We start from the raw sequence: 25,746 nt of genomic DNA, 5'->3' as shown, positions 1-25,746 counted from the left end.
CACATGAAAGGGCACATTTACAAAAGCCTGTGCAAAGTACTGTTTCAGAAGCAATTTGCCATATCTTTTACCCAGAATACAGTGTTTTGTGCCACAATTCTAGCATGAATATACTTGCAAGGGGGAGTTGTACCTGATGCAGCAAAACGTGTTCAATTGTGCTTGTTGACCAGTCAGCTGCTGCTTTTGATGTAGCCCAGTGGGAACCCTGGAATTACTGCCAGCTTGAAAGTAGCAATAGCCAGTGTCGGACTGGGACACCAGGGTCCCACCAAAAACCCTTATACCAGGGGCCCATCCAAAAACCTTTAGACCAGGGGCCCACTCTAAGAATTATTTTCTTTCTCTCCTGACTCAACCTCTATTCTCCTATTCTCTTTTCTTTACATACTATAACCTGTTATTCCATCTATTTAGCCTTTATTCTCATAGAAATAGGCAACGACCATGAAATAGACCAACAGAAGGGCCCACTGACACCTGGGCCCACTGGGAGTTTTCCTGGTATCCCGGTGGGCCAGTACGACACTGGCAATAGCTGCATGGTTCCCCTCAGTTAGTAGGTGCACTTGTGTGTGATTCAGCATAGGAAGTGGGGCAGACCCACTGGCACTGACAGCAGGTTGTTTTGCCACCCAATCTTGCGACCTGTTGGGAGGATAAACTTAGTCGCATGTTTTGTGTAATGTTATCAGCTTGGTGCCATCAGAGTAGTTGCCAGCATTCTCACCTGTAAATGTTATGATAGGAATAATGTGCTGGGTATAGGGAAGAAAAAGGAACATATAGATATTTTCTGCTTTCTTACGTGTTACTTAGGGGGCAGATTTATTAAGGTTTTTCACACCTCGACTCTGGGAAAACTCGAAATTCCATAGTACACCACCTAAAACCAAGTTCATTTAGAAGTCAATGGCAGAGGTTCAGTGACCCATTTGAAGATGTTAACAGCCTTCCTGACATTTTTTCATGGAAAAAACTTGATTCGAGTTCCTTCTAATTCAATTCAAATAATTTTTCGGGGCAGTAATATTCTTTTGAGTTTTTGACGTTCGAGTTTTTTCTTAAAAAGATGCTATTCGAGTTTCAAGGTCATTCAAGTTCATTCAAGGTTTTCAAGTTCATTCAAACGTTTGAGTTTTGTAACTGGAAAAATACAAGGACAAGATATAAAAAATAAGCAATTATGATGCTGCATTTGGCATGCAGGCAAAAGTCTTTCCAAAAACAACACATTTTTACCCATTTTTCAGACTGAGCATTGCACCTGTTGCTATACTGCAATGCAGCTTGATTCCTATTGACAGTGACAGAAAGCAGTTTCCCTCTGTACTGTATGCAAGAATAATTAAGAACAGTTGAATGATAAGCCTAGCCACATAACAATCCAATTGCATAGCCAAGTTTTTACCTACAGATGTGAAAGAAAGAAGAGGTGGCACAAACTGATCATGTAAAATATATCAAGAAGATAAAGAGAAGTTCTGTTGCAACATTTGATTGTATTTCTCTGATATAGTCTAATATAGTCTGCATCAAACATGATGTGAATATGCATGCCGCTTGTTTATCTATTAACCTGTGTAGGAGAATTTTCAGCCCTGACAGATAAGCTGAAGTTAGCATGCAAGCAATTCATTAATTAGCATAAACATTTCCATAAATCACCCTAGTGGGTAGCTGAGATCTTCCACTTTAGGGAGAGAAAAATTAAAGGCTCACGATTATTACAAAATCAGATATTATTTGTGAAAGATAGCTGTCAACATGTGAAAAGATCCTGTCTGTGGATATTGGAAGTTGTGGTTCTGTATCAGAGGTAGGGAAAGTATTGCTGAACTTAAGCTCCCTGAACTTCAACTAGCTGAAGTCCAAGAGAGGAAGATGGGATTTGTAGTACAGGTATGGGACCTGTTATCCAGTACAGGTATCGGGACCTGGGGGTTTCCGGGTAACGGATCTTTCCATAATTTGGGTCTTCGTGCCGTAAGTCTACTAGAAATTAATTTAAACATTAAATAAACCCAATAGGCTGGTTTTTCTTCCAATAAGGATTAATTATATCTTAGTTGGGATCAAGTACAAGCTACTGTTTTATTATTACAGAGAAAAAGGAAATCATTTTTAAAAATTTGGATTATTTGGATAAAATGGAGTCTATGAGAGACATTCCGTAATTCGGAGCTTTCTGGATATCGGGTTTCCGGATAAGGGATCCTATACCTGTACACTAAAAGTTCCAATGAATAGGAGAGACCGATTGAAGTGAGCAGAAGGCTACTGACTGGCACAATTGGAACTATAATAATACCATGGAGTAGGAGCAAAAATATGTGCTACTTTCTGTACTGCAGTAAGGTACTAGGCAAATAAATAGAAGGCCCAGTGCTGGTAAAAGCATTTATTGGGCAGTTCAGTCTCCCAATATTATTGGACATGAGGCAGACACCCAGGAAATGAAAGCCTGCCTTAAAGGGGAACTATTGTGAAAATTAAAATATAATATAAGCTTCATCATACTGAAATAAGAAGCCTTCTATATACAATCAATTAAAAACGCTTCACTGTTGGTTGACAGTGTCTTGAGATCTACTGATCACTGGGTAAAGGTCTACTGGTAGATCCCGATCTACCTTTTGGGCACCCCTGGCCTATAAGATGTATTAGAGCTCACTCTTTTAAAATCACCAGACATCATGTCTCTCTACATGCAGGATTTGTGCGAAAGGCTTGAGTGAGCTCTAATTCATCTGCTAGGAAACGATCCCCCCTATAAGATATATTGAATCTAACTGTCAATGAATATCTGACACCCAACTGCTGCATAAAGACAGAATGAAGAGAAACAGATGCTGAGAGAGGGATAGTGAACATAAACTTACTTACAGAAAATACAATTGTTTTATAGACAACACATCAACACATTTGAAGAACATTTCTAAATCATACCAGCCTGTGACAAATTGCTTGCATCTGCTGCATCCGTTTTTTTGTAATAACTAATACAAGGAAATAGACTGTATATTATGGCAGGTCTTCGCATCAACAATACATTTGCCTCTCTTTTCTGTGTTTTGCTACTCTTTTCTACTTCATTTTTAGTTCTTTTAACTAGAGTAGTGTAAGATTATCAAAGGTTGCTGATGCTTGCTCACAGGTTGCTTAGTCTTGAATCCTTGAATCACCTTTCTCAAATCTTTCACCCCTCACAAAATGGGTCTGTTTTAACTATTTTTTTTTTTGTTATAACTGTGGCTTTGTGCTCAATGTAGAGGTCCCTTGTGAAAACACAGATACTAAGGTACACCTGTTTCAGAGGACATTCCATAGTTAACATTATTGAAGCAATTAAAGGCTTTGCTGCAATCAGTTAAGCTTATGTTGACTGTCTTGCTTTATTCCTTTGCTTTTTTAATCATCTCGCATGGATCAGTATTAATATATCTCCTTTCCTGAATCCAATTCCTACATCTGGCAATTCTATTTCTTTGGGCTTTCGTCTGCATTTAATGATCTTTAGTATCATTTTACTGGCACTGGCATGGCATATAAGGGAAATGGTACTATAGTTATATAGTTATATAGTATATATAGTTAGAACATTTTTTCTGGTCCCATTTTTTTTAGTATTGGAATACAGAATAACAGACCTCTTCCAAGCTGTTGGCCACTAAGTTAATTGCTCAGCTTGTTAGCATTTTTTGTACAACTACTTGATCCTTAGCTGTGCAATGCCATCAATCCTCATGGCTTCCCTTTGGAGGAGATCTGAGAGCCAATTTGATTTCATTTTGAAGAGGATTTTAAACCAACAAATTAATAGGTATGAACTTGCTCGGCCCTGCACACTTTTGCAATTTACATTAATTATCTATTTTAAGTGGTTTCTGAGATATTAGTTTTATACTACCAGGCAGGCTTTCAGCTCAGTAGTCTTTTGAAGGCCCACTTACTATGTACTTCCTGTATTTAGTTAACCCTTAGGTTGCTGACTTTCAGTTGAGCCAAAAGACTAGAGTTAGCAATTATCTTAGAAACCATGAAAAATGAATGTAGATTACAACAGTGCTCAGAGAAGCACCCTAAATTCTAAACCCAAATCATTGGGTTTGTTTTCTTTTTATAGCAATATAGGCTTTCCATGTAGCTTAAATCTTTTGAATTATGTTAGGTATTGACTTTCCTGTAATTTCTTTTGTGTATTCCATCCATGGTCTTTGATTCATTAAGGTGAATGGATGACCCCTCCAGGCTAATGTTATGGGACAGATGAAATGAATACTTTATTAGAAATGGAAGTCATGGGAAAATTTGGGTACTTGGGACAGTTTCACTATGATCTGGGTAACAAAAGTGTTTGCCTGGGGATGTCCTTGTGCATTATTAATGGTGTACCTATTAAGGTAAAGTGACAACATTATCAACCATCCCCTCTAGGACTTGAACCAGGGCATTGTTTTGAGCTATTGAACATTACTACTTTTACAAGATAAAAACTAGACCTGACAAAGGACTGTGTGTTGTAGACCTGGAAGGTTACATTCCATTTTACACAATATGACGTGGAAACAAATAGGGGAAAATGTAATAACATTCGCAAAGAGAACAAACTTACGAATAACAATTCACATGTCGCAATGTAATATTCTTCATTAGGCTTTTATTGCATTGCAAATCTTAATTGCACTTTGCAAATTATAAAATTGGCACTATCACTATCTGTTGTGTGAGAGGCAAAGTGTTCGTTAAGGCAATATTGCTAACATTTATTCGCATATGCGAACTGTTTTTGCTTTACTGACCAACGTTACATTCCCCCATTAGTTTGTCACAAATTCAGCCCATACAATTGTGGGAATAGTGTGAATTAAAGACATTGCATTGGTTTTCTGTAAAGACTGTAAAGACTGAGCCCATGCAGTGTAACAAGATGAGGAAAAAGATGAGCCTTTAGACAAAGTTTTAGCTAAATTATTGGCAAATTGTATTTGGTTAGTTTTCAGTTGACAGCTGAAATAAATATAACTTTTTAGATTTTTGTATCAGATCTACAATAAAAGTCAAAGTTGGGTTTCGGTGTGCCCATATTTTGTAACTATACACTTCTGTATGGGTGCAAGCTTAATATTGAGACCAATACCTGTATTGTGAGGCAGGTTTTCCTTGCACACATGTCAACTCTACCCAGATTTTTATCAGGTCTCCCACTCCCTATAGGTCTTGGGTCTCCCATAAAATATATATTTGATAGTATCAGTACTTTAAACCCTACTCTATATTGTAGGTATCTTATGCTTTGAGATGCTATGCTCAGGCAAAACTGGGAACATATTTTGGACATGGTCAGAGGGCAAGGCCTAGTAATACCATGGTGTGGGAGGTTGACATATTCTTCCTTGGCATGTTCCACCCTCATTGTCACTCTGTACTCCTTGACAGATTGCATCATTTTCCATCTCCTTGGATTTTCGGCACAAATTATTTGACCTGTTACTATAACTTTTAGTTCTGTATTGTTGCTTTTGAAACTCTCATATTGAAAGTTTGATTATATGTAGGCACTAAGGGTGAAATGTAATACAATTTGCAAAGAGCAAAACTTTGGAAATAAAAATTGGCCTGTCGCAATGTAATATTCTTCGATAGGCTTTTATTGCATCACAAATCTTAACTGCAAACTGTGAACCTTTAACACCTGCTCTGGAGTTTCGTAATATTTTGTCGCAAAAAATGGTTTGTGAATGCAAAATTTTGTTATATACACTGCGAACGCTAACAAAAGCAATTTGGACGCAAACTTAGCGAGGAAGTCATTGAGGTCTTTAAATCAGTCATAAATGGTGCAAACATGGACGCTAACGTTTGCAAAACATATTAAATTCACCCATTAATATTTAATATACAGTCATATGAAAAAGTTTGGGAAGCCCTCTCAGACTATATAATTTACTCAACAATCAACAAAAAAGATACCAGTGGTATGTCTTTCATTCCCGGGAACATCTGAGTACTGGGGTGTTTAATCAACAAAAATTTTAAGTGAAGCAGTATTCAGTTGTATGAAATTAAATCAAATGTGAAAAACTGTCTGTGCAAAAATGTGGGTACCCTTGTAATTTTGCTAATTTGAATGCATATAACTGCTCAATACTGATTACTGGCAACACCAAATTGGTTGTATTAGCTCATTAAGCCTTGAACTTCATTGGCAGGTGTGTCCAATCACGAGAAAAGATATTTAAGGTGGCCAATTGCAAGTTGTGCTTTTGTTCGACTCTCCTCTGAAGGGTGACAGCATGGGATCCTTTAAAGCAACTCTCAAAAGATCTGAAAACAAAGATTGTTCAGTATCATGCTTAAGGGGAAGGCTAAAAAAAACTTTCTCAGAGGTTTAAACTGTCCTTTCAACTGTAAGGAATGTAATCAGGAAATGGAAGGCCACAGGCACATTTGCTGTAAAACCCAGATCTGGAAGGCCAAGAAAAATACAAGAGTGGCATATGTGGAGGATTGTGAAAATGGTTACAGACAACCCAAATATCACCTACAAAGACCTGCAAGAACATATTGCTGCAGATGGTGTATCTGTGCATCGTTCTACAATTCAGCTCAATTTGCACAAAGAACATCTGTATGGCAGGGTGATGAGAAAGAAGCCCTTTCTGCACTCACTCACAAACAGTCACTTGTATGCAAAAGCTCCTTTAGACAAGCCACAGTCTTTTTGGAACAAAGTTCTTGGACTGATGAGACAAAAATTGAGTTATTTGGTCATAACAAAAATCGCTTTGCATGGCGGAAGAAAAACACTGCTTTCCAAGTAAAACACCTGCTACCTACTGTCAAATTTGGTGGAGGTTCCATCATGCTGTGGGGCTGTGTGGCTAGTTCAGGGACTGGGGCCCTTGTCAAAGTAGAGGGTCAAATTCAACCCAATATAAACAAAATCTTCAGGATAATGTTCAAGCATCAGTCACAAAGTTGAAGTTACTCAGGGGTTGGATATTCCAACAAGACAATGACCCTAAACACACGTTGAAATCTACAAAGGCATTTATGCAGAGGGAGAAGTACAATATTCTGAAATGGCCATCACATTCGATGAATATCATGGAAAATCTATGTTCTATGGGATGATTTGAAGCAGGCTGTCCATGCTCGGCAGCCATCAAAGAGAGATTTTGTATGGACGAATGGTCAAAAATACCGCCATCCAGAATCCAGACACTCATCAAAGGCTATAGGAGGCATCTAGAGGCTGTTAGATTTGCAAAAGGAGGCTCCACTAAGTATTGATGTAATATTTCTGTTGGGGTGGCCAAATTTATTGCATATGCTCTGTTAACCCAATAAACTTGTCACTGCTAAAATACTACTGTTTCCAAAAGGCACGTTATACATTAAAAGGTAGTTGCTACTTTGAAAGCTCAGCCAATGATAAACAAAACTACAAAGAATTAAGAGGGGTTCCCAAACTTTTTCATATGACTGTATATAAATATATAATTGCTTTAAAAAGTTTATTTTTGTGTTCCCTATGCATTTGTACAATCCAAGTAGCACTAAATTTGCCCTTACCAACACTGAAAATATACTTAATAGTACAGCATTAATATGCAGCAGCTGGTGACTACATCTGTCAGATTTTATAATGCCAAAAGATGATGGCATCCAAGCTGTTAGGGGCAGTTAGAAATAAGAATGATTCCTGTCATCCACAGTTTATTATGCATATTCCATTCTCCCTGCCAACCACTTAAAATGGTAAATAATCTGAATTTAACCCAAAATATCAAGAGCTGCAAATCCGTTTGTGCCAGCATGTTTGTATACACTTCATCTCCTGTTAGAGTCCTGAGAAATATTGAATTCAGGCTTTTGGAGATTAAAAAGAAAAAAAACCATAATTATGGTTTATTTGTAGTGTTCCAACTTATTCCACAGCATTGTACAAATACAGTCAATGCCACCAGCAGAAATAAACCTAGTCCCTTACAGTAAGATTTTACAGAATACACTTGGCCAAATACAGATGCTGAAAAGTCCAGTCCTGCTTCCATGTGTGGAGGTTTCTGAATGTAAAACGAGTTGCTTGGAGACTAAGCAAACAATCTATTATTCTTCATGACAATAGTAAAGTACTTTATTGGTGTCTATAAATAAAATGAAACTAGGCACTGTAGCAGCAAGCAGTTATGGCAGCTCCCATTCTTCTGTGTAAGAATATAGTATAATTAATTGAATATACAGAATAATTATTTGTATGTAAGTGATTGAATTTCTTTGAAAGCTATAGGTGTCTAAAAGTAATTTATTGATCTGGTACAGTATACTGACAAGTCAAGGAATTTTGTTTAAAACAATGTCCCCCCCGATTATCTCATCTACAGATATTTAAACTAAAAAGTCTGTTGGATGTTTTGACCTCTTTTCAGTGAATAGGGCAGTTGGTGATAACTAAGTCTTCAAGTAACAGATTTCATTCATTCATTCATTCATGTTGAGTTTGACTTTGGCTTGTTGGAAGTGACTTCCATCGAATTTACAAAAGAGCTATGCATTTTTCTGTTTTTTTCCTTTGCTTTTAATATCTTCTTATGTTTTGCGAGTTACCAGTTCTGAATAATAAAGTTTAAATTGATCATGAATAACATACATTTTAGACTCACGCCCTGATAAAATATCTTGCTAGCCTCCTACTTTTCTGTGAAAGATCCACACTGGTTGTTGTCTTTTCAGTTGGCTAAATGTTTTCTATTCAGCATTTACCTTGGACAGTAATAAAGGTGCAAAAGTTTGGGGGAATGGAGTTGTGTAGATAGAAATTGCATGTTCACTTCCTGACCTGCACAGGATCCAACCAATCAGTCTGTGGGCCGAACAAATGGGAAGCATAGAAGGTGCCACAAACATGAATGGCCACCTTTGCATTGTTCCATACATTCCGGCTGAGTGATCAGAAGAGCTATAAGTAAAGAGGACCTGTAGAGATGCAGCTTTTACAGTTCACAGAATTTTCAGTCTGAATGGCCCCACGTCTGCCCATACATGACCAGATGTTTAGGAAATATGGTTAAAATTTGCCAAACTTTATGAGCATGTATGTTCTACTTTACTCTTTTATAGGGGATATTATACATCTATATACATGTTTTCAGCATGGGCAAAATGAATAGAATGTATGCGGAAAATACATTCTGCCTATTATTTTAATTAAACAAATATCTGTATTTTTTTATTATATTATTTTTTTATTATATTATAAAGCAGAACCTAGGTTATGTTGTTAATTTACTACTTCCCCAGTTGGCCCCTTCAGACAGAGTAAGCTGCTTATATGCCCATGTAAGGGGCTCCCTGACTGACCAGGTTTGACTATTTTGGTGGATAAGCGATGCACACTTTTCTATAGGGAGAGAGAATATTGTTTGTTATGTGCCAATTTATCTCTACCAGGGATTTCCATTATACCTATCTATTACATGTTGCTTTGCTAGAGATATTTGCTTATACTTACCAAGTAGGATCAGGCTAAACACCTTTAGGGTAATCTAATGATCAGATTGGCTGTTGATTATATAACAGAATGGGTTAATAAATCCATAACTGGATAGTAATCCATGGAGATGGCCAACAAAATTGCATGCACATATAGTTATCCTTTTTAAAACCTACATTATAAGTTTCATCTTTGATTGATTTTTATCAGGCATTCTAGTTATTTTGGGCTCATTAATGGGGCCAATGATGAGATGCATAGAATCCAGGATTCCGTTCAGGATTAGGCCAAATTCTTTTTGCAGTATTTTATCTTGGCAGATGTTTGTTTGATAATTTGGAAAAGAATGACTTTATATTAAGAAATAATTATGTACTGTATGTTTACAGAAATCTGGGAAGCGGTGCTATGTAACACTACAAATGTGTAACACAAAAGTCCTGATATGTGTGAAAGTGGCAATATTTACATGGTCATAAAATCCAGGAGAATCCACTCAGGTAATGGGGAGATTACATTGTGGAAGGTCAGTCCTTGTTGTCAGAATTAATGCAGTAAAAGCAGAGAGAGGTAGCAACAAATTAATGTCAGTGAAGGTTGCAGTAAAGACTAGACTAGTGGGACATGTTCTGAAACAGTAATAAACTGGGCATATGAATGAGAAAGCAGAAGGGAGCATTGTTAGAGAGCCAGGTGTCAGGACTTCTCAACCAGTAATAAGAAAGTGGCTAAGTTTGTAAGAGTACTTACTACGAGTCAGAAGACTAACAATAAAATCTGGGTACTGCAGCTCATTTTTTCTCTAAAATAATGCAATACAATGCATTCTGCTGAAAAAAAACTGTTATTGCTACTGGGAGGCCTGGAGAAACTCCAGAATGGCACATCAAATTAATAATGTACAGCAGATTTAGTTATAAACAAATACATCAAATATCAGAGTAATAGGAAGATAGGAAGCCAATAAAGATCACAGCTAGCAGAGCCAGTTTGATATGCAGTCCCTGCTTGTGCGATTTCCAGGGCAAGCCAAAAGTCTGACACATAATCCCTGTGATGTTTTGCTTTCCTCTTGTGATTGTAGCTTTGTCATTTCATCTGTCACAGCACTGTTGCTGTCTTGTGTCTGTTTATGTTGCTGCAGGCAAACACAGATAATGTTTTCAGCAGTGTCTCTTGTCTTGGCAGCTCTCAACTAGGAATGAATTTCCTATCAACATCAAGAAATTAAAAAATTTAAGTATTTTAAAGTAATACAAATATAATGCAATGTTGCCCGGCACTGGTAAAACTGATGTGTTTGCTTCAGAAACACTACTATTGTTTATATAAATAAGCTGCTGTGTAGCCATGGGGGCAGCCATTCAAAGTAGAAAAGGCTCAGGTTACACAGCAGATAAGCTCTGTAGAACATAATGTTATCTGTTATCCACTATTTATCCTGTGCCATATAGCCTTTTTTCAATTTCCACCATTGCTACACTGCAGCTTGTTTATATGAACTATAGTAGTGTTTCTGAAGCAAAAAGATAAGTTTTACCAGTGCAGGGCAATAGTACATGATATTTTCATTATTTTAAACCACTTACATTTTTTTTTTGTGTTACTGTTCCTTTAATGACTGTCAACATCTTGATAATACTTCACTGAAATGATTCAATTTCACATTTACTTTCTTTCCGTTCTCACAGTTTTAGGTTCATCACAAATTAAGATACATCACTCTGGAGAACCATTGCAGTCAAACAAGTGATCCTTTATTCAATTGCACTACATGTTTCCGATCAAACAGATCCTTCCTCAGGTGCCAGTGTTCACTGGCACCTGAGGAAGGATCTGTTTGATCCAAAACATGCAATAGATTGGCTCCACTCTGTAAAGTTAACTCATCATTATCTTACCATAGACCAAGACTAAATGGCACAATTCATAGCAAAATAGAATTCATTTGTGACCCAACCCAGATAAGCGCCACCAAAAGTGTCACCGACTACGTAGAGGCTTTTATCCAGCAACAATGTTTCAGAAGTGCAGAGAAAGATACTGCTTTTATTTGCCTGTATTTGTATTCACTATGTATGTTTAGATCTGGAGTGTCCATACTTTTTGCAATGAGGGACACTTGGACATGCCTGGTTTAGATGTACAGTATATTAAATGAGAACTAAAGCCTAACTAAAGAAGTAGTCTAGAAATTATGTTTTGTGCTTCTGTACCAGCCCAAGGCAACCACAGCCCTTTAGCAGTACAGATCTGTGTCTCCAAAGATGCCCCAGTAGCTCCCCATCTTCTTTTCTGCTGATTCACTGCAAATGCTCTGTGCTGCTGTCACTTACTGAGCTTAGGGACCCACTCACAATATACAGTACACATAGAATAGAAATGTCACAATATAAGGCTGATTAGTAATTAATACAGATAATTACTACATGGCAGCAGAGAAACCAATGCAATTAGCATCAGAATTTAATAATCAGCCCTGTAGCATCTGCTTATATTACAGACCAACCTCATTTTCTGCTGGATAATTAGTGACGAGCCCTAAGCTTAGCTTCTCAACAGCTGCTCAGAGCCCACTGAGCATGTGAGTGTCACAGACACTTTCCAAGATGGTGACCCCCTGTGACAAGTTTGCTGTTACTTAGATGCTAAAACTTTAGACTGGTACAATAAGTTCAGTATATAAAATATGGCATTTTAAACCATATTAATTTTTTTAGGGGTTAGTTCTCCTGTAAGCATGTTATGTAATTATTGTATGTAAGATTTATTGATCAGGGCCCCTCTTTATGATAAATACACCTATCTATCCTACTATCTATCTATCACACTGTGTAATATGTGTGCTATATATCTACATACACACAGACATAACAGAAGCATGAACTTGGGTGTAGATTGTTAGCTAGATAGATATATAGATAGATGCTCTTCATGGCTATGTAATTCAAACCAATTCCTTTTTTTTCCGTTTTTCAGGTCCATGGTTTGATCTGTTTGGAAGTTCACCTTGTCTGCTCCATCGAGCCAGTTGTCATGTTCTGACCATCCACAATGGGTAGGAGATATCCTGGTTCAAGCTACAGACCTAGCAGTTCATGTAAGTTTTACAGACCCTCGTATAGCTTGAAAATAGGGATGCACCGAATCCAGGATTCGGCCAGGATTCGGGCTTTTTCAGCAGGATTCTGATTTGGCCGAATCCTTCTGCCCGGCCAAACTGAATACTATTTTGCATATGTAAATTAGGGGCGGGAGGGAAATTGCGTGACATTTTGTCCCAAAACAAGGAAGTAAAAAGTGTTTTCCCTTTCCCACTCCTAATTTACATATGCAAATTAGGATTCAGGTTCGGTATTTGGCTGAATCTTTCGAGAAGGATTCAGGGGTTCGGCCGAATCCAAAATAGTGGATTCGGTGCATTCCTACTTGAAAAGTAAATATTGTTGTATTGTTCAAATCTCCAGTATAGTGGGTTTAAAGGAAGATAGCAAATAATAAATTAATTTCCATAATTTGTTTTTAGCTCACTGTTCTGCAGAAAAACTGTGATTCATCTCACAAATGTTGAAATAGACATTATAGTTATTTTCCTTCTTGTTCAGCAGTTCTCCAGTTTGGAATTGCTATGGTATTGTTTACCTTATCAACCAGACAGTGGTTTGAATGAGAAACTGGCATATGAAAAGAAGAGGGACTAAATAGAAACATTAGGAATTAAAAATAAAATTAATAATGCAATTGTAAGCATACAGAGTAGCAGCCCCGGTCCCCACTGACCGCATTTGAAAGCTGGAAAGATGTAGAAGAGGAAAGCAAATACAAAAAATAAATAACAAACACCAATTGCAAAGTTCAATGACTCGTGCATTCTGCTGCATAATATGCTAAAACTTAACTCAAAGGTGAAACACCCCTTTAATGACAAATGAGGGCAACATTCTGCAGAAACTGCAGTTGGTGCTTTATTGAACCTAATAAGACAAAATCGTTTAGTATAAATTTAAAGCAGTGTTGGAAGGAGCAATGAACTTAAATGGGAGCTATTGGCTTCCTCATACTGAAATAAGAAACTTTCTAAATACAATCAATTAAAAATTCTGTACTGGTTCTAAAATAATCAAGTTTATCTTCACTATTCCTCTCTCAGCATCTGTTTCTCCTCATTCTGTCTTTGTTCAGGAGTTGGGTGTCAGCTGAATGGTCCAATATATCTTATAGGGGGGCTCCTTTTGCCTAGAAGATGTATTAGAGATCACTCATTAAAATCACCAGAACTCTTGTCTCTCTACATGCAGGATTTGTGCAGTTATTTTGTTAGATTTTGTTTGTACTGGAATTAGTTATTTGAGTGAGCTCTAATATATCTGCTAGGAAAGGGAGCCCCCCCCCCCCATAAGATATATTGGATCATTCATCTGACACACAATAGTAAATATAAACTTGATTATTTCAGAAACAATGCAGAATTTTTCATTGAATGTTTTTAGGAAGTTTCTTCCTTCAGTATGATGCAGCTTATATTACATTTTCATTTTGCGATAGTTCCCCTTTAAATTCTAAGAATGTTATCCAGCTTGTGTTAAATACCAGTGTAGCTGTGGCTCCTTTGCTACACGTTGTTGACATGCAAACATAACAGCCATCATCAGCATTATCAGTTTACTACTAAATATTTATCTGTTGGGTGAGATGGTGGGAATTGCAGTGCAACAACATCTGGAGAGCCAAAGACTGACGTAGTCTTGCTGTTCCCATGCAGTGTCCCATGCCGGGTATAAGAAGCAGTGGAAGAGCAAGGATGATATTATTTGCAGACGTTTGGGGCAATTATTTAGTTGCCTATGTTTGTTCTAACACCAGGTGCTTCCTTCATTGGATATAAATTCCCAGGGGATTTGACAGAGCTTGTGCCATGATTAGGGCTGTTATTGATTCGTTGAAATTTTCCAGAACATGCATTGTGGTTACGGCTGAAGAACAAATACAGCTATTTTTACCCATTCCCTGCAGACAATATCTTAATATATTCTGTCTCCAAACGGAAAGATCAAGACCATGTGCCCAAGTTTATGCCAAGCAGTGAGGGAGAACTGTGTATGGTTCATGATCTTGAGGAGCTGGATACATTGCAGAGAAACACGCCAAGGCCATTTATAAGGGAAAACATAAATGTGATAAGAGAGATAACTGGGGTGGCCTGCGGGGAGGTCCAATGCAATTGATGGGGTACAGCCTTAAAGGAACAGTTCAGTGTAAGAATAAAAAATAGATAAATAGATGTACAAAATAAAAAATGTTTCTGATATAGTTAGTTAGGCAAAAATGTAATGTATAAACTCTGGAGTGACTGGATGTCTAACATAATAGCCAGAACACTAATTCCTGCTTTTCAGCTCTCTAACTCTGAGTTAGTCAGTGACTTTACGGGGGGCCACATGGGACATAACTGTTCAGTGAGTTTGCAATTGATCCTCAGCATTCAGCTCAGATTCAAAAGCAACAGTTATGACCCGTGTGCCTCCCCCTCAAGTCTCTGTTTGGTTACTGCCTGGTAACCAAACAGTGGAAACCAAGAGAGCTGCAAAGCAGGAAGTAGTGTTCTGGCTATTAATTTTGATTCAAGTTTTTTTAAAAATTTTAATTAGATTTCAGCACTGAGCAATGTAATGAGTCATCAGTGCAAATGTTTACATTCACGGGCAGATTAATCAAGGGTCGAAGTGAAAATTAAAATTTTCGAGTTTTTTTATTGCCAAAACTGCGAAATTTGACTAGGGAATTGTTAAAATTTGATTCAAGTTTTTTTTAAAAATTTTAATTAGATTTTCTAGATTTATACACTGGCCCTTTAAGAACTAGAAATAGACTATTCGCAACCTTAAACCTGACAAATTGCTGTTTTAGCCTATTGAAGACGTCCTGGGATCAATTTGGAGTTGTTTGCAGCGTTCCTGACATTTGAGTTTTTTTCAGAGAAAAAACTCAAATCGAATTTGATTCAAATTCAAATTGAGTTTGCGGGTCGATCCTATTCACCCGAGTTTCCAAAATGTTATTTTTTTTAATAAATTGCAATTGTTCGAATTTCGAGTTCATGGGACTTTTAAATAACTCCCATGAACTTGAAATTCGACCCTTGATAAATCTGCCCCTCTGTGTTTTTAACATTGTATTGGTTGTACAGGTTTTTTTTGGGGGGGGGGACACTCCTAAGAAATTAGTTGCATTGTGAAATAACAATGTTCAGAACTGTATGAATGCAAAGTTAATGTTGTAACTTGCAAAAGGAAGCTTGATATTAGGTATGGTTAAAGAATATAAACTGTGTTAAAAATACTTAAAGAGGAAATATGTAAAATTACTTATAGAGGAAAAAGAAGATGGAAATATGTAAAATTATGGAAATGTTTTCATAAGAAATTGGAAATATTAGGGGTTATTGGAAAAATAATTTTGAAATGTATATTCACTATAGGAATTACCGAACTGTACTCTAATTTAAGGGTTTGGCCACACGAGCAGATTCGGGGAGATTAGTCGCCCCAGCGACAAATCTCCTTTCCTTCGGGGCGACAATCTCCCCAAAATGCCTGCCCTCTGCCGGAGAAAATCACCTGTGACAACGCGGCGCTTCATTTTCCGAAGTCGTCCGAAGTTGCCTTGGAAACTTCATGCAACTTCGGAAAACTAAGCGCCGCATGTGCATTTCTGCAGACTATTTTCATTTTAGCCGGCGGAGGGCAGAGGGAAGGCAGTTCGGGGGGATTGTCGCATCGAAGAAGAGGAGATTTGTCGTTGGGGCGACTAATCTCCCCGAATCTGCTTGTGTGGCCCAGACCCTGAAGAGAGCCTAGATTAATAACATAAGTATTAGGGATGCATCAAATTCACTATTTTGAATTCAGCCGAACCCCCGAATCCTTTGGTAAAGATTCGGCCGAATACTCAACAGAATCTGAACCCTAATTTGCATATGTAAATTAGGGGTGGGAAAGGGAAACCATTTTTTACTTCCTTGTTGTCTGACGCGATTTCCCTCCCACCCCTAATTTGCATATGCAAATTCGGATTCGGTTCAGGTGGGCAGAAGGATTCAGCTGAATCCAAATCCTGCTGAAAAAGGCCGAATCCCGAACCGAATCCTGGATTCGGTGCATCCCTAATAAGTATATAAGAAACTATTTCAAGGAAATCTCTGGACTCCCATTGTGTCTGTCTGTAAACAAATGAAAATCATGAGGAGTTGTGTTGCAGCCCACCCACACCCTGCTGCCATAGACTGACAAACATACAAGTGCATATTTTTTCGTTTTTTTTTCTAAAATGATATTTACCGGTTAGTACAAGGAGAACAGGAGTGGTGCTTACATAGTACCAATGTGCCTCGCCAGATATATATATGTTTCTAAGTCTTAAAGGAACAGTAACATCAAAAAGTGAAAGTGTTTTAAAGTAATAAAAATATCATGTAATGTTGCCCTGCACTGGTAAAACTGATATGTTTATTTTAGAAACACTATTATAGTTCATATAAACCAGCTGCTGAGTAGCAATGGCGGAAGTGAAAAAAGGCTATATGGCACAGGTTAAATAGTGGATAACAGATAACACCATTATGTTCTACAGAGCTTATCTGCTGTGTGACTTAATCCTTTTCTCCTTTGAATGGCCGCCAACATTGCTACAGAGCAGCTTATTTATACAAACAATAGTAGGGTTTCTGAAGCAAACACAGCCAGGCCCGGATTTGTGGAAAGGCCCAACCACACCCAAATTGGTTAATAAATACTGGGTATGCGCAGGAGATATAGTAATCATTTTTTAAATTTCTCATGCAGCAATTCCCATTGCTCAGGTCCCGATGAAAATTTGCATGAATAAAGCTTAGGAGACGGGCGTCAAACGGCATTAGTCCTAGGGGCACCCGGTATGTAAATCCGGCCCTGAAAACAGCAGTTTTAGCAGTGCAGGGCAACAGTACAATATATTTTTATTACGTTAAAACACTTTCATTTTTTGACGTTACTGTTCCTTTAATAGCAATGGCCACCTGGAATGACTGCTCTTGATTAAAGGAACAGTAGCACCAAAAAATGAATGTGTATTATTAAAATGATGAAAATATAATGTACTCATTATGCTGCACTGGTAAAACCGTTGTGTTTGCTTCAGAATCACTACTATAGTTTATATAAACAAGCTGCTGTGTATTTATGGGGGCATGTATGTGCACCGGAGGAAGGGGTTGGTCCCAAGAAAGCTTGTGCCACAATGTCTGCAATAAACAAGATGAAGGCTTAAGCCCATGTGAATTGCATAACTTGGATACTATTGGACTTGGGGGCAGTCTGGGAATTGAATGCACCCTACATGCAAGTAAGTGGTGTGCAGCAGTGAATTTTCATTTCTTGCTAGTCATGGGGGCAGCCATTCAAGCACAGGATACACAGGATACACAGATAAGTTGTGAAGAAACCCATTGTATACCACATAGCTTCTGTAGAGTATCCTGTGTCTTTTCTCCTTTTTCAGCTTTTAGGGTAAGGCCAGACGAGGAGATTCGGGGAGATTATGTCGCCTGGCGACTTATCGCCTCGTCTTTTGGGCGACTATCTCCCCGAACTGCCTCAGCGTCTTTTCCCCATAGGCTACAGCGCAAAATCGCCTGCGCTAATGCACACGCGGCGATGTGTTTTCAACTTTGGGCGACTATTGAAAACGCATCGCCACGTGTGCATTAGCGCAGGCGACTTTTCATTCTAGCCTATGGAGAAAAAACGCTGAGGCAGTTCGGGGAGATAGTCGCGCAAAAGACGTGGCGATAAGTCGTCAGGCGTCAAAATCTCCCCGAATCTCCTCGTCTGGCCTTACCCTTAATGGCTGCCCCATGGCTACTCAGCAGCTTGTTTATATAAACTACAGCAGAGTTTCTGAAGCAAACACACCGGCTGTACCAGTGTAGCTCAGTCAGTACATTATATTTTCATTACTTTAGTACACATTTTTTTGGTGTTACTATTCCTTTAAATCATAGGGATGTCTGAGCACTAACAAGGCAGTAAATGGTAACCCCAGACCTTAACACACTTCTTGTATTACTCTTTGGGAAGATGTAGAAGATTTGTGGCTGTGGCATTTGTGGAAACTGTTCTTTTTTGTTTCACAGTTGCATTATACAGAGTTACAGTACCAATATCACATGGCTCTGGACTGTAAATAGCTATAGCTATAATATATTCTTTGAATATCTCTAACTTGGACATTGAGAACATATGGTAGCAGATCATTTTGGGCAACAGGTACACAAATACTTACAGTTTGAAATGATAAACAATTTTAGACTGTTCTGGAGACAAATATTCCCTAAAACAGTCAGTTTGTACTGCGAAAATATAAAAAGGTTTATAAATACCTTACATTCCCAGTCTTCACTTCCTGATACTTCACGTCAATGCCTCGAACCTTGGATAGTTTTTGAGTGTGTCCGTACCAGATTGAATGAAAGCACTAGTTTTGTTCTATGAATAGGAAGCACAGCTTCCTCTGTAAGGCTGTCTGATGTATATAAGATTAGAATTGAATCATTTCCTTCAGCAATCTACCTCAGATCCCTTCCATCTCTTCTGTGTACTTGGAAAAACGACACCAAATTACTGGGTGCCTTCTGGCGGAGAAAAGGTTTTTTTCTTCATAGCTGGGAAACCTTATATCAAGTACGTACATGTATTTTTCCATTGACAAAGGGATTTAGCAAAACATTGAACTGAAACTTTTTGGCTGTCTATCATACCGGGTGACATTTATACTTCCATGTATACTGTAACGATAAGCAGCCTGCGACTTAAGGCTCACATTCCGATCATGGGAGTTGCTGCTGCTACTTATTCATAGGCTAGAAAATGTACCAAAATGTTGCTTTACAATTCATCTTACTGTGAATACTTTAAAAAAATATGTATGTATGTATGTATGTTATTTTGTCTAATACAAAGGTCTTGGAGCCCTTGGTCAGACTGGAGGCAATAAAAATCCTTTCAAAGCCACATCAGGCCACTCTGATTTATAGATGATGTTAGTTACAGTTTATGTAAAAGATAAGGCCTTGTTTGTCATATATAGAGGATGCATTGCCCTTGCTTTTAGCATATACATAAGTATTGATTGAAGTACAGCAACACAAGTCTTTTCTATAAATAAAAATGCCTTTATTGGAACACTGGCAGGACTTGTGAAAGGATTGGAAGGTGGCCAGTCAGGGTACGTGCACCAGGACCCACAAATTGACAAAGTTTGGGAGCTGATTCTACTACATAATTTAGGATATACATAGCCTATTTCACTTACTGTGTAAAACAATAATCGCCAGAATTATAGTTCTTGGCAACATTTATGAAGGTGGATGTTTTATTTTACACCATTATCTAAAGCTGGCCATAGACGGTAGGATTTTTAAAGGATCTTTTCATTATCAGTAGACCAAGCTTATCTTGAAAAGATCGTTTAAATGTACGATTTGTCCATCAACTAAAAAGACAATTACAAGCGATGTTGTCTAGTTGAAGCCAGGAAAACTGAGGGAAGCTGCCTGCTTGGCCCTGCAAACAACTGGACAATAGATAGATTTCACTGTGACCGATGAAAATTTTCTAACCCGGCTGATCAATTTTCTGACCAGTGTGATCGTTAGATGCACAATCGTTCAATTCCCACTAACCTCACAGATAATTTGATGAATTTGTCCAATCACACAAGAATTGGTCGTTCAGGAGAGAAAAATCTCTACGTCTATGGCCGCCTTTACACCACTTCAAACCTTGCCTAATTAATTGATTCATTTTCCCATAACATTTTCAAACAGCTGCATCCATTTACTCCAGATTTTTAGTCAGAGGGATGCAATCGCTCAAAATAAATACACAACATGATACTTATGCTGTTTTATTAGGGCTCTTACTCACTGGCGTTCTGACCTGCGCTCCCCTGCGTTCCGTTTTTTGGCGTTCAGCCGCAGGGGAGCGCAGGAATAGACTCATGTCATTATTTCAAATGGGGCTGTACTCACTCAGGCGCGTGTAGGCGCCGAACGCAGGAAAAATGCAGCATGTTGCGTCTCAACCTGCGTTCGGCGCCTACACGCGCCTGAGTGAGTACAGCCCCATTTGAAATAATGACATGCGTCTATTCCTGCGCTCCCCTGCGGCTGAACGCCAAAAAACGGAACGCAGGGGAGCGCAGGTCAGAACGCCAGTGAGTAAGAGCCCTTACACATTGAGGTCTGGTGATGTGTGGTATATTTTGTCGCTGTTTATTTTACAAAGCATGTAATTGATCAGCCGGGTTAGAAAATTTTCATTGGTCACAGAATGTGAGGTACTTTTATGCTTGGCCCATTTAAAAGATAAAAACCTGTAGTACACTTAGGTATCTTGCCTACTTTATTGAAAAGGTGAAGATCAATACTGTAGAGCAGGGGGCCCCCAACCCTTTCTACCCATTTAAATGTAAAATAAGTTGGAGAGCAATATAATAATGCAAGAAGTTCCTAGATTGGACATAGGGTGCAATGGATGGAATGTCATTGGGAATTGGTTGTTCCTATGTGGACTTACAGCCTACAGGAGGCTCTGTTTGGCAGTACACCTGGTTTTTATGCATCCAAAAGTTGCCTCCAAGCCAGGAATCCAAGAATAAGCACCTGCTTTGAGGTCACTGGAAGTAACATCCAAGGGGGTCAGACAGCAACATGTTGATCACAAGCTACTGGCTGGGGATCACTGTTGTAATGTATGAGATGTGCTCCTTTGTAAGTTACATGTAGAGAATGAGTGCCTCTTGTCAGTTACACATAGAAGTAGACAGGTATACTGTTTGTTTGTGAGTTCTCTGTAGAAGATGCAGGGGCGATCCGTGGGCTTCTGCCTCTTAAGGCAGCGACCCCGATGCCGCCCCCCTCTCCCGCTCTGCGCTTAATAGTTTAGCGTCGTCGAGGGTCAAAAGGGGCTGCATCGCCTACTGCGCTTTCTGCACTAGCACAGCTGAATTTCCGGTTTAAAAAACTGAATTTCGGCTCTTAAAGTTACAGGAGGCAGCTTTTTGCCGCGCCTTGTTACTGGCCATTCACCTTGCCTCATGGCAGGAACAGCCCTGAGAAGATGAGCTACTCTTGTGAGTTATGCATAGATACGTTTGTGAGTTATCTGTAGATGAAATATTCTTGTGAGTGGCACATAGAGAAGGAAAGAATCTTACATGAAAGTTACAAGTAAAGTCTAAAGGTCTTTGTCTGCAAGTTACGTGTAGAAGATGATAGGTCCATGCTTGTGATCTATAAGTAGAAGATGAGATGTTCAATATTAACATTATCTAGTAGTGGGCAGTCTAAAACTGAAATAGAATATCAATATTTTACTTTAAGTAAATAGTTTTTGCTTATTCATTTTGTAATTTCTTTTCCTCTGTCTTTCTTAAATGTTTCTTGAATTTATATTGAGTTTACATTCCATTGTTTGATCTGCAGACCTTATTATTACCTCTAAGTGTTTGCCATTAACCAATCACTCCTGCAGGAAAGCAGTTGCTCACATCTTGTCACTTTGGGGGCCTTATTTAAATCCAAATTTTTCTGAGTATTTAAATTAAAAAAGCCCGACCAAACTAGAATCCACAATTAGACCTTATTTCTTATTAAAAAAAACTCGATTTATTCGGATTGGTTAAAAACTCGAAAATACGAACGTAAATCTAAATTGTACGATTTGTTTGTTTTTTCCCAAATTGTGCAATTTTTTCTGACTTTTTCCCAAAAAAACAACAATTTTTTTTGAGTTTTTGGAATTCAGACTTTAATAAATAACCCCCTATGTGTTGACACTTGGCTAGCTGATACAAATGGAAGTTGATTATAAACAAAGGATAATAATAATGTTTTAAATTGGGAAGGTGTATAAGACATGTAATAGCACTAAGAGTGCTGTTATTCCAGAAAAGGGAGTAACCATGGTTTCATTAACTGATCTGCCAAATTTATGTTAATATAGCTTTAAAGTAATAGAGAAGCATTCTTTTAATTACTAATTTCAGCCCAATGAGGATGGAAATGCTGGACTGAATTCACTGGATTATGTTAACTTCTTCATTTTATTTACCCATCCCAGCTACAACCAAATTTTTCTTTTGTTTTAATTTCTTTAATCATCCCTCTTTTCAGATTTCTAACCTTAACCAATATCCTGATCCATTGCTGGCGCCCTTCTGATCCATGTCTGAAGTCCTTCAAGGTTAGATTCCCTTATCATTTGTTATTCTCAAGAGCAAGCACTGTCCTTTACATCCCCTTCTTGTTCATTTGTATGTTTCTGTTTTTCATTTCTGCTTTGCTTGTTTTATTATTCTCATTTTTTTGTAGTAACAAATCCACTATTTTGGGATTTGGCTGAATCCTTCATGAAGATTTGGCTGAATCTTTAAATTGAATTCACACCCTAATCTGCATTAGCAAATAAAGGCAAGGAAGGGGTAAAGAGAACCATGCAGTGGCGGAACTACCGGGGGAGCAGGGACCCCCGGCAGCCCGCGCACCACTGAAAATGCGTGCGGTACGGAGGGGGCGGGGCCCGGCTGCGCTTCACGCACCGGGCCCGCCCCCTCTAGTTGCGCTACTGGAACCACGTACCATATGTGGAAACAATACTTTCACACGATTTTAAGGGTTCGGATTGGTTTGAAGCAAAATGGATTGCTGAAGAGGGCTGAATCCAAAACTAAAACCTGTATTCAGTACATCCCTAACAAAAGCACCATGCAATTCAAGGAACACCAAATAAACGGAGGTAAAATGTATTCTGCTGAGCTTCTTTCATATTAAACAGGATAATTTATGTGTATGGCATGTTATAAATAAAAAAAACCTCCCATACTTTAGGTAGAGTTGGGTGGCCAATATGGGGCATGGGTACAGTATGTGCAGAACATTTCTTCCCTGCATACTTACATGCATTCTTAAGGCACTCATTGAGGCTTTATTAAAGTGATACTGGAATGTACCTACAATTGATAGAATTGCGTCACTATCACTAGTAATAAAGGACTCCCCTAAACACTGGTAAGCAGTGAGAGCTATTCCGTTAGCCACAGTGGACTGGCTGGAGGCTGAGAGGTTGGAACACTAATGTAAACAGTACTCCAGCCCATTTATGTATTGTGGCAACTACTGCTTAGTGTAACTGATAGGGCACTCAATTGGGAAATATGCTGCTACTACTAACCTAGTGCTGGCAGGGGGAACCAGTGCTCATGTTTGCTTGAGTTTTTCTAAGAGGTAACCACCAATTCAGCCTAAGGCAGCATGTTTCCCATATATCTCAGTGGCAAGCAGTGATAGAGATCTAGTAATTCACTAAATCAATGATATGGTTTTCCAAATCCCAGTCATTTGTTCAGGATTCCAATTTGGGCAAACCTTTGGCTGATCTGAATCCTTAAATTTGTGACTTGCAATGAAAATGATATATTTATTAACAGATATTTTTATATTTAAATTATTCACACTTGAATATGCAAATGCGATTTGAGCTTTGAGATTCAGCGAGAATTTGTGGTGGATTTCATATTTGACTGAATAAAAAAAATATGGGTTAGGTAAATTCAATTTGACCATACTTTTTTTTGCCTGTACACAAAAGGAGTGTGCCATAGGCTTACACACGAGCCTTGTGAAACTTGATCTAAATCTATATCTAGCATCCTAGCTATAAAGCAAGAAGTGCCTCATGTTCTATTTTTAAAAAGTAGTCACAAATATCAAGAAGCACTATATTATGCAAGTATAGGTATGGGACCTGTTATCCAGAGTGCTCGGGATTGGGGTTTTCCGAATAACAGATCTTTCTGTAATTAGGATCTTCATAACTTAAGTCTACAAAAAAATCATGTAAACATGAAATAAACCCAACAGGCTGGTTTTGCTTCCAATAAGGATTAATTATATCTTAGTTTGGATCAAGTACATGGTACTGTTTTATTATTACAGAGAAAAAGGAAATCATTTTCAAAACAAATTGTATTATTTGGATAAAATGGAGTCTATGGGGGACAGCCTTTCCATAATTCGAAGCTTTCTGGATAACGGGTTTCCGGATAACGGATCCCATACCTGTACCAGTACTTCTGTCCCTTAATAACACAGGCTGATGTTTATTTTACTGATTTTTTAAAGTTCATTTGAATGTTTTATTTAAGATATTAAAGGCCACCCAGCCGATCTATAGGGAGCACCGGGGATACGCAGCTCCCCAATGCTCCGATGTACCTGTGCTCCCTAGAGCACTGTGGGCGGCGGATCTACATACATTGTGTAAACATTAAATAAACCCAATAGGCTGGTTTTGCTTCCAATAAGGATTAATTATATCTTATTTTGGGTCAAGTACAAGATACTGTTTTATTATTACAGAGAAAAAGGAAATACTTTTTAATAATTGGGATTAATTAATTATAATGGGGTCTTTCTGAGATGGCTTTTCCGTAATTCGAGATAATGGGTTTCCTGATAACGGATCCCATGCTTGTATATGTGTAAATGTGTGTGTGTGTGTGTGTGTGTGTGTATATGTGTATATATATATATATATATATATATATATATATATATATATATATATATATATATATATATATATATATATATATATATACACAACCTCCATGTTGCCAGCACTCTCAAAAAAAAGGTTTACATGCCTACGTGCAGTATCCCAAGTATTTATCCAATCCAAAATGCCATAAGGTCCGCACTCTCAGGACTTCTTAAAAGGAAAATGTTTTGTTAAGAAGTTACAGACTGACGTTTTGGCCTGGTCCCAGCTTCAGATATCTCAGAACTACAACATGCATCCTTCAGACATTTGTACATGTGCAGGAAAGCTGGGAGTTGTACCACTATGCAGTTGGTTGTTTTTTTCAGGAAAGCTGGGAGTTGTGCAGCTATGCAGTTGGGATTTTTTTTAGTAGGGTTATAAAGTTGTCCACTCTGTTAACAAAGTGAGCAACTGCATGTTATCCAAACTCAACTGGCACCCAAGGTCTTGGCTCCCATTGTTATCCTTGGATAGAACATAATATTATAGGCAACAGGTGCAGATATTTCAGAGTAGAATTTCTATTCCCAGGTATGCATAGTGATGCCTCAGTGTCTGATGTGTTACTGGACAGTTTGGTGTGCTCTCACTAGAACGCTGTCTCAGAAG

General features: G+C 38.2%; 1 protein-coding gene across 14 annotated transcripts in view; it reads left to right on the top strand.

The window, feature by feature from the left end:
- Positions 1-25,746, top strand: part of apbb2.S (amyloid beta precursor protein binding family B member 2 S homeolog) — a 162,533-nt gene that overhangs the window by 36,189 nt on the left and 100,598 nt on the right. For 8 of the 14 annotated variants that reach the window (XM_041579436.1, XM_041579441.1, XM_018243108.2 and 5 more), the window contains one exon: positions 12,479-12,599. In XM_041579436.1, the coding sequence (XP_041435370.1) occupies positions 12,554-12,599 (46 nt within the window). In that variant the 5' untranslated portion in view covers positions 12,479-12,553. Of the gene's footprint in view, positions 1-12,478; positions 12,600-22,709; positions 22,780-25,746 lie in introns of all 14 variants that reach the window. The other 6 variants (XM_041579443.1, XM_041579442.1, XM_041579440.1 and 3 more) reach the window with 1 other exon arrangement.

This window comes from Xenopus laevis, chromosome 1S (assembly GCF_017654675.1).
Source record: "Xenopus laevis strain J_2021 chromosome 1S, Xenopus_laevis_v10.1, whole genome shotgun sequence".
In the NCBI taxonomy this organism is placed as follows: domain Eukaryota; kingdom Metazoa; phylum Chordata; class Amphibia; order Anura; family Pipidae; genus Xenopus; species Xenopus laevis.
The sequence above is the reverse complement of the archived record's forward strand: the minus strand, read 5'-3'. Positions and strand labels throughout refer to the sequence as shown.